Raw genomic sequence first — 9,952 nt, 5'->3', positions numbered from 1 at the left:
GGAGAGTTTTGTATCGTATGGATTACCGCTCATTTAAATAGGGAAGCTTACATTTAACCAATTGCAGGCTCTCTTTAAAAGCCTATTCTAACGCATTTATGATGTCCTCAGTAGAATTATTTGGGTATTTCTAATACCTCAGTTCACTGTCATATAAAAATCATTTTTTTCAATAAAATCTTAAATAAATATAATAGTTATAAAAAACCTGAAATTCAATATTTTAGCGATAAAAAATTATTGAATCTTTAAACTACGAGCAGTAGTCTAGGTATATTAAAATAATATTATATCATTTTAATAAAGTTTTCGGTTTTAGTTGCATATAAAAGTTAATAAATTATAAAATTGCTTTGTGATTTCGAAATGGAGTGAAATGGAAAAAACGTAACTCAGAATATCTAAATCTATCGTGTAATGGTGCTTGGAATGTACAGCTCTTTTGGTTTTGAATTATTTTTACAAATAAAAATAAGGTACAATTTGATAGGCAACTATGTGAGAAACAAATTCTGTAAAAAGTTAGTGATTTTTAAAGCCCAAACAATCATAAACAGCACACAAAAGCAATGATTAAAAATGAATATATATATATGTGTGTGTGTGTGTGTGTGTGTGTACAAAAAATTTCGCAAAGATATATTTCGTATTTTTATAACTGTATTATAACAATTCGCTTGAATATCTGTTTAATTTTAATTGAGCACATTTAAAAGCTTTGTTTCCAAGACCTAATTTCGCACAGTTAGCCTACGTATTCTTGAACATAAACGTTGTCAATTGACGCATTTACGATGTAAATAAATGTAAGGATTATTTTATTGTGTATTCCAATTCACAACGGTATGTGTGTGTGTGTATATATAAAACTAAGCGCCAATAGCATCCTGACGTCACATAGATACCAGTAAAAATACAACGTGATTCGTGTCCTGGGTAACTAGGACACCTCGATAACTCTACATTCTCATTGTCTCGTATTTATACAAGAAAAAATAATCGAAAAATAAAAAAATTAATTTAGGCATCAGACAAGAATAAATAAATAGGGTAAAACCGGGTGTGATGGCGCACCGGGGGAGACGGCGCAGTGGCTGTAGTTGGCACGGTGCCCGCTAGATCGCAGCTCTAGGTACCTTGGATTGTTCTTGCGTAACGCAGTTGTAATGTGCGCTTGTTTAAGCTGCGGCAGACTGTTCGATTTCGTTGAAATCTAAGGATTTTCTTGGTGAGTACTTAGTTTTAGCGTTGAATTTTCGTGTCATGTGAGATTAAAATCATAATTGATGAAATGGTTTTAATATTTGTTCTTAAACGCAACCGTATATGTTCATTTATACCTCAGTGGATAGTTATGTACGTTTTCAGACATATTGGTTTCCTGGTTCTCTAAGTGCCTCACTGCGCCATCTCACCTTGAGTTTTGGTACAGATGGCTCACTCAGTTTGCGGGTGAGATGGCGCATATTGTATTAAACCATGAAAATTTTCTTTTTGTTTATTTGAGCACGCATGCTTTGTTGTTTGACGAGTTGACCATTCATCGTAAAATTGGCTTAAATATTATACATGTATTCGTATATTGTATGTAAAAAAAACTCATAAAAATATATTCGAATGTTTAATTGTTACATGTTTAGCATGAAAAATTCTTGTAAATAAATTTTCCCAGATAAAAAAGTGGCATAAAGTTGTGATAGTCAACATTTAAGAAAGTGTATATTAAAACCAAAGTTTTCGTGTTCACGCCATTCTTTAGTTAAAATTTTAGAGAGTAGTGTGCACATTCATGTGCTGTAGTTTTTAACAAAATGGCATATTTGTTCTTTCAGGAATGAAATGGGCAGAATATACATAAGAAAAGTTGGAACACATTCTAGAGGGCAGTGGTCAGAAGAAAATCTCTGCGAAGCAGTGGCTCGTATCAAGGCTGGAGACATTAGAATAAGAGAAGCGGCGAGGTACTACAACATCCCAGAGAGCACTTTACGTCGAAGAAAAAGTTCTGGTAACGTAAAAAAACTTTCTCTCGGTCCACAAGCTAGTTTGGGAGCTGAAAATGAAAGGCGTTTGGTATCACACATTAAACGACTTGCCTCATTGGGTTTTGGACCTACCCAACGTACAGTCCGTCAGTTAGCATTTAACTTTGCTGAAAGGCTTAACGTTAACCACCGTTTCAACAAGGTAAAAGCAGAAGCTGGTTATGATTGGTTCCAATCATTTATGGAGCGAAACCCAGACATCAGTTTAAGGCAATCACAGGGCTTGTCTGTAGCACGGGCGCACGGGTTGTGCCGGGAGGAAGTTGACGAGTATTTTGCATTGTTGGAGGAAATAACGATAACGCACAGTTTATTTGACAAGCCAGGTAACATCTTCAACGTAGATGAATCAGGCATTCAACTGATCAATAAACCGGGCAAAGTTTTGGCTGCCAAAGGTTCAAAAGATGTTTTTAGTCTAACGTCTGGTGAGAAGGGGGAGACTATCACAGTGGTTGCTTGCGTTAATGCAGAAGGTAGGTTTTTGCCGCCTACAATCATTGTCAAAGGGGTTTACAAGAAGAGAGAATTTAGTGATGGGCTTCCTCCAGGTTCAGAGGTTTATATGAATTCAAAAAAAGCCTATATGAATTCGGAGTTGTTCTTGAAATGGTTCAGAGAAATGTTTTGTTCCAAGAAACCTCCTGGCACTAATTTGTTGATTTTGGATGGGCATGCCTCACACTGTAATTCAGTAGAACTGTTAGAGCTGGCTGATGAAAATAATGTAGTGTTGCTATGTCTGCCAAGTCATACTACACATGCCTTGCAGCCACTTGACAGGTCTTTTTTTGGCCCACTTAAAAAATATTATAACCGAGAAACACAGGCTGCTATGAAGTCAAAAGGTAAAGAGGGTCTCACCAAATCAAGAGTAGGCCATTTACTAGGAACAGCATGGAAAAAAGCAGCATCGGTAGAAAATATAGTTAGTGGATTTAAGGCATGTGGCATATATCCATTTAACCCAAATGCAATACCAGACTACATGTTTTCCATTTCAGATGCTGCTCAAACTGTAGAGCTTCCCAAGACAAATCTGCCTGATTCCCTTCCTACGACTTCGACTCAATTAACATCAGACAATGTTGCGCCAGCTCAGCCAGGCCCCTCTTCTCTTCCATGTGTCTCATGCCCTCTTTCAAAATGTGACAAAGCTTTAAGTAACCACTCTACACCCACTAAAATTTTGAATGATATCAGTCCATTACCCCAGATGGTAAAGCCAAAACAAATTAGAAGAAAACAATCTGCTGTGGAGCTCACCGCTCGGAAAAACGTTGAAAAGAAGAAGAAGAAGGCAACAAGACAGAAAATGAAGAATGAAACTGTGGATCAAAAAAGAAAAAAATCAGTGAACCGTAAGAGTATTCCTAAACCAAGAGACAATGTTCCTACCTACAGCGACGAATCAAGCGAAGTTGATGATCCTGTTTCAGATGATACAAATCGTTGTGCGGAGTGTTGGGAAAACTATTTTGTTACTCAAAAAAATGTAGACTGGATCAAATGCTGTAAGTGCGGGAATTGGTTGCATGAAACATGCTCAGTTTACAAAAATTTGTGCAACGATTGTGGAAGGGCTTCGGCAAGGAAGACAAATCTCAAGAAACAGAAGTAGATAGATAAGAATTCTGTGCTTCAATTTCAAAAGAAGTGATAACTTCAAAACGAACTGATCACTTATTTTTTTGAATTCAATATCTTTAATTTTACATAAATGAATGCCTGAGAATAAGTTTAAAGGTATATAAGGAATATATTCTTTCAAAATTATTAGCATAGGTCTACTTAACTACCACTACAAATTATAGGAAACTTGACTTGCATGTTATGTCATTTTAAAGTGGATAATTTTTGCAGCATTAATAATGTTAGTAAGTGTTGTTAAGGGATGTGTTTTAAATAGTACTTTGTCTACATAAAATTATTTGGATACTTTTGTTACTACTTTTAATGTCTGCGCCATCTGTCCCGCACTGCGTCAACTGTCCCATACTCCTGCGCCATCTCACCTTGATGTTCAAGGAGAGATGGCGCAAAGCAACACTTAGAAAAATGGGGCCATTTTTTATAAAAAAAATATATTTTATTAGTATCGAGGTTTTGAAGCAAAAATTAAGAGTTAGAGTTAATATATATCCATTAACATACAGCGTATTATCAAAAATAAAATTTCTATAGCATTTACTACGAAATGTGCGCCAACTAACCCTGTTTTACCCTAAATACCAAATCCTTGCAGGCTTATTTCAATTTCAGAGTTCCCTCCAGTTGAGAACATGTTTATTATCGGGTTCCACAATGAATCGCGATTCATCGGAGATCGTAACGTAGTTATCTCCATCCACGATATTCCTCCGCCTGGACTCTACGGGTTGAGCCGTGCTCTTTAGTTAGCGGTACGCACGCCACGGGCCTGCGTGCATAGAGTCCACCTGCACGAAGATGGATAAGAGTGTTTGAGATGACACCCTGATCCTGTGGCTTTTGGCAAGGCACGTTGCAGTGGCGTGGGGGCTGTCAATGGACGCTGCTTGTAGCTTACACCACTGCTGAGAACACATATACTCTGCTCTCCTTGAATATTGAAGTGAAACTTCTAATGCGACTTCCAACAAGGTTGCGTTAAACGTTTAACGCTCCTGGGGAGGGGGACTAGAAAGAGACAGCGAGAGTGAATGCGTGGCACTCGAACGCATGCGCGAGCGTTAGCAACGAGTAGCGTCCAATATTCCAACTAACTAAGTAAAGAGTAAGAAAAAAATAAAGATCCTGATAGTTTGTAGTGTCCCCATATTTGTTTCAATTTTCAATACCTTTTTTGTATATTACAATTTAAATTGCAGAAAAAAATCATGATTCATAGACACATAAATAGTGAGTGTGTGTCATTTCTCTATGTCCACGAGGTCTCGCCGCGTCAATTTTCTCCTTGAGGCGAACCCATCCGCTTAGTTAAATAAACAGCTTTTATCGTTGAATGATTTCATCATTTATTTTAGTTTGATTTGATACAATATGATTTCACTAAAATTCAATTTCTACCCCTTCTTATTTTCATTTCCCCATTACGAAGTTTCACTTCTTCCGCGCGGAGGGACTCCACGCACTATTTTTTTTTTTTTTTGACCAGTGTGTTCCACACACCAACATTCACGCCAGTAACACCACTAACGTACAGATCGCCTGCGCCTCGTCACAATCTCAGCACGTGTGACATTGTATCCAGCTAAATACAAACTTATACGACACAGCAAGAGCGAAGAGAGAAGAAAGAAGTTCTTCATTTTGTTGTGGTCGTTCTGTCCTTTGCTATTTTGAATTGCAGATGGTAGGCAGAGGCGTAATTTCAGCTTTTCAACTGGGGTGGAAAGGCGTACCGGGGGTGTAATTGGGGTGAAATTCCCCCACGTGTAAAGGTTTTCCGGGGTCTTCCCCGGAGAAATTTTTTAAAAACTTGCATTTAATTGTTAGTATTCTTACTGGTTTATAGCTATTTCCAGACTATTTTCCCCACAAATCACAAAACAATATCTTACTTTCTCTTCTTACCCTAAAAAATGCATTGTTAATTAATACCCAAAACATTCATTAGGTAGGTATCATCTACACACAACTCAAGAGTATGCCTATTTTTAATTGATTGAGTGTTTTCTGCCTGATCTTTATTCCTGTAAGTAAAAATGTCGGAAACGAAATGAAAAATTAAGAACGTGCCTTGCTTTTAAAATTATGTTTTACAATTGTTCGTAAATTATTGATATTTTAAATTCAAAATGGGGTGCTAAATACTTGTTTGGACCATTCTGGGGCAGCAAACGCCACCCCTTGGCACCCCCAAATGACGCCTAAGATGGTGGGGTAGGTGGCGGCAAAAGTGTAACAGAGCGTTATGTATTGTGTAAAGATCATAAAGCGTGGTACTGCATTGCTATTTATCACCATGTTTGTTCCAATTCCAATTGTATGGTGACACTGAGCAATTGTGTGTGACGAGATCTTGTGGCTGCTGATAGGCCTACGTCAATTACAAATTTAACATACTATTCTGAAGCCTCTTAACGCTACTAGAAACTTAATTTGAAGGTTTATGTAAGTATTACAACAAATTATTTACACGTAAACTGAAAATGTACCTGTAAATTCACCTTACAAACGCAAATTTTTCAATCATAAACTGAACCAACAAGTAACTTGCCGAAAACACAGACGGTAGCAGAAGAGTAGCCAGGCCTACCAGCGTTTGAAATTTCGCACCCATGAGTTTTTGAAGTGTAAACATCTCAACTCTCGATATACGGCATTTGTTAGGGAAAATTTCGTGAGAATGAAAATGTGTCACAACGATAGCGGACCCTCAAGTAGCAACATAAATCCGTATATAGTCACTTTCGTAAACATTAGGGGACATATCAAACGTATAAGCGAGCCAAATGAAACATTATGATAGTGAAACTATCCTGGAATATGTTTGGAAAACTAAAATAACCGTTGTAAGAAGTATTCACAAGTTTTAAAATACCTTAGAAAACTGACATTACAATGTAATAATATATATTCTCCTACTTATGGCTCAAAATGCTAAGTAGCAGAGCGGTAGAGTGCGCGCATTTTAAACTCAATAGGCATGAATTAAATCTCGTCAACGCAATTTTTTTAATTTTAAAATAATCTTATAAAATAATAATCTAATAAAATTATACCGTTGAATCAGCTCAATAAGGTAAAGGTTAGTTTTTAGGAAGATTTACAGACTTAATTCAGCCGTTTAAGCAAACAAAATTTTTCAAAGTGTTTTACAATGTTTAAGTTTATTATTTTATTAATTCCATAGAAGTATAACTTCTAACGTTTGCGGGAACTTTATAATATTAATTTTTAATTGAATTTTAACAAGATGGAGACTATTTTAATATTTTCCTTGTCGAAAATCCGGTCCAAAGGCACTTTTTTATCGGAGCCATTTCAAATAGTTTAAAATTTCCTGTTGTTTCGTGCTTCTCTGGTATCTGCGTTTTCTAGCGGTGGGAGTAGAATGAGGTGAGTGATTAGCGACCTGAGATTCTTGAAAAGCGACTGTTTTATTTATCACGCTCTGCATTATTTTAAAGAATTCTACGTTAAATTTCAAGACAGAGTTTCGTATTTTCAGTTTATTTACAACTTGAAAAACATAAGAAAACATGAATTTGCTCGTTCCCGAGGTTAGATGTTTACATTGGTAACACTGGTGGGTACTGAAAATCTCACTCGCAATTCTTTCAAGCTTTTATTTTTGTTGCATCATGTTTGGCAACTGACTCCTTCCATAAAATGTCAAATGATAGTGATACGTTATATAAATTTATAGACAGCTTGTTCCAAGGACTGTTTTTGATTGAGGTTTCTACGCATGGTGGTAAGAAGTAAGAGTGTTAGTGTATCCAATCTTTGCCATGTTAGAACTTGATGTCAAAATGAGAACGACCCACCATCTTCCTTTCCCATCTGGATAGAAAACCAATTTTCGCTTATGATGAATTTTAATGCAAATTATTCGCAGATGTGTTATCATTTACACCATGGCATTTTTACGATTCTTCCTAGCCAGTTTCTTTCAAGCTATTAAACAAACTTAGAGTATATGTACCTTTATACAGCTAATATATGTTTTGCTATCCAATTAGTAATAATAAGACTTCAACTTCAGAACAGACACCGACTCCATAGACTAATACCGCAATGGTTCCACGAGTCAGTGCATGAAGTTAGAAATAATAGTTCGGAGACGGCATGCTCTGATGATGTTGAAGTCACTTTTTAACTTCGCCATCGCCATATTTTTCCAGCTAAAACTATGCGGAAAAATGTGTTTGTTAACATCTGACGATAGTTAGTAAGTATTGATTAGAATCTCGTCGTTGAAAACCCGCCAGTTTCATAAAAAAAAATAATTCTGGACCCGCCGCATAAAATTTGCTGCCTGAATTATAAACGTTGCTTGCCACCATTGCCCGCAGATGGCAGCACGAAACAAACAGAAATTATGAACTTTTATATAAAGCTCCGATAAAAGAAAAAAAAATTGATAAATCCTAAACCTTGGCCTTGGACCTAATTGTCAACAAGGAATTTTATTCAAATACTTTCCATCTTATGAAAATCAACCAAACAGTTAATAATTTATAGTTATCGTTTACGTTAGAATTTATAATTATATGGCATTACTACATTATAAACCTCAAACATTTTAAAACACACATTTTTTTTTTGCCCAAAAGACTGAAATCAGCTGTAAATAATTACTACACACAAACCTTTATCTTATTGAGCTGATTCTACGTTTTACTATGATGTTATTAAAAAAATTTGTTGTCTGTAAAGTCGGTTTACGGACGATAGTTTAATGTGACAACGACATAACAAAACATTGATGAAATGATTGCATAGGCTACTTTTATGAATATAATTGAATCATTTTTATTGAATTATTTCTATTTTGTATGGATACAAAGAAGGAGTGAAATGAAATCTACAATTTAATTGATAAATTTACTTTTATTTGCACTCAATACAAATATGTTTATTACTTTAACGAAGAGATTATTTAAACTACAACTTTTATGCATGTTTGTTATTTAACTTCTTCCAATCTGTGTTATTCTGTTAAGGATAGGACGATGATAGGTAAAGTAGGAAACGAATGGGAGTGTTTCAAGTTTAATGTGCCCCGAAAAAGTCACATCGATGGTCGTTCCAATCGAGTGGAAGAGAGATAAATGCGGCGCAAGCGTACAATTTGCGTAACGGGTCACAGCGTAACGGGACAATGTGCGTTACGGGACACTTTTTCGTGCGTGCAGCCGGCGTTCATCGATTTATTTGACATTTTCACGTCAAAAAAAATGGGGTGTGGCTGTGTCATGGACACGGTCGTGTGTTGTACGTGAATAGGCCTACGTGTACGTAACAAGTAATATTTTCTATAAAAAATATAAAATACGCTATTTTATGTATGTTATAATTATGTTTGAACTCTTTGAAGTCGCGTTTAGACCGACATTAAATATGTTTTTTTTTTTTTTTTAACACCATATGTATACACCGTAACTATTTTACACTAATGTTTTATGTATGCTATCGATAGATTTTGACGAGAGCTGTCAAATTGAAACCTAAACGAACGTCATAGATTCTCTGAGTCAAAAGTTATACTAAATGTAAATCTCGAAACGCAGCAAAATGACCTCAAAATGGCGGCGCTTCTCCCTTCACCGCGCGCGATGCGTCACAGTCCTCACTTAGCGTAACGAATTCTTTGATCCTTTAGCTATCCAGTGGTGTAATTAAATTTTTGGAAGGAGATGATAGATATGTAGCTGCAACACCAAACTGTATCCCCCGATTTTGTTATCATTCGTTTTTTGTTAATTGCTGCCTCCCACTATGGAAGTATTTTTAAAGAAGTATTCACGTCAAAAAGCGCGCAGGGAATACTGGGCGTTTATCACCGAACAAGAGGGGATGAGTAATGCAGTCGAGATAGCGTAACTAGATCCTCGTACTCACAGTGGGTTTTGGGTACGAGGGGGAGTGTTTTTTTTTGGGGGGGGGGGGTTGGGGGTGAAGAGACGAATTTATGCCCGCGAGAGTGCGCTGCGGGCATTTGTATTCCGGCGGAGGAAGAGACGTGGCGCATCGCTTATGACGCGCGTGACGAATGTTCAACGCCGCAGCGCCTGGCTCTGTTCGAAGGTAGGTATCGCTTTACCGCTCGGCCTCCGCGGTGGTCGCAGCGCGCATTACCGCTCATTAGACGCCACCCCGGGTTGTTTATGTCGCCCTGGTGGCGCGCCGGGTCGCCGCACACACACAGAGAAAAAAAAAATTCCCTGCTTTCACAAAATATACCTTTCGGAAACCAG

At 37.0% G+C, this 9,952-nt stretch overlaps 1 protein-coding gene across 1 annotated transcript; it reads left to right on the top strand.

Annotated features, from left to right (window-relative positions):
• Window positions 1-1,188: 1,188 nt before the first annotated feature.
• On the top strand, window positions 1,189-3,901 carry LOC134534427 (uncharacterized). Its single transcript, XM_063372894.1, has 2 exons — window positions 1,189-1,228; window positions 1,833-3,901. The coding sequence occupies exon 2, from the start codon at window positions 1,840-1,842 to the stop codon at window positions 3,664-3,666; it is 1,827 nt and encodes a 608-aa protein (XP_063228964.1). The 5' UTR covers window positions 1,189-1,228; window positions 1,833-1,839; the 3' UTR covers window positions 3,667-3,901.
• Window positions 3,902-9,952: the final 6,051 nt, after the last annotated feature.

Source organism: Bacillus rossius, chromosome 7 (assembly GCF_032445375.1).
Source record: "Bacillus rossius redtenbacheri isolate Brsri chromosome 7, Brsri_v3, whole genome shotgun sequence".
Taxonomy (NCBI): Eukaryota; Metazoa; Arthropoda; class Insecta; order Phasmatodea; family Bacillidae; genus Bacillus; species Bacillus rossius.
This window is presented reverse-complemented; position numbering and strand designations above follow the sequence as displayed.

Coding starts and splice junctions, on each gene's coding strand:
- LOC134534427 (XM_063372894.1), top strand. CDS start 1,840: ATGGGCAGAATATACATAAGAAAAGTTGGAACACATTCTAGAGGGCAG.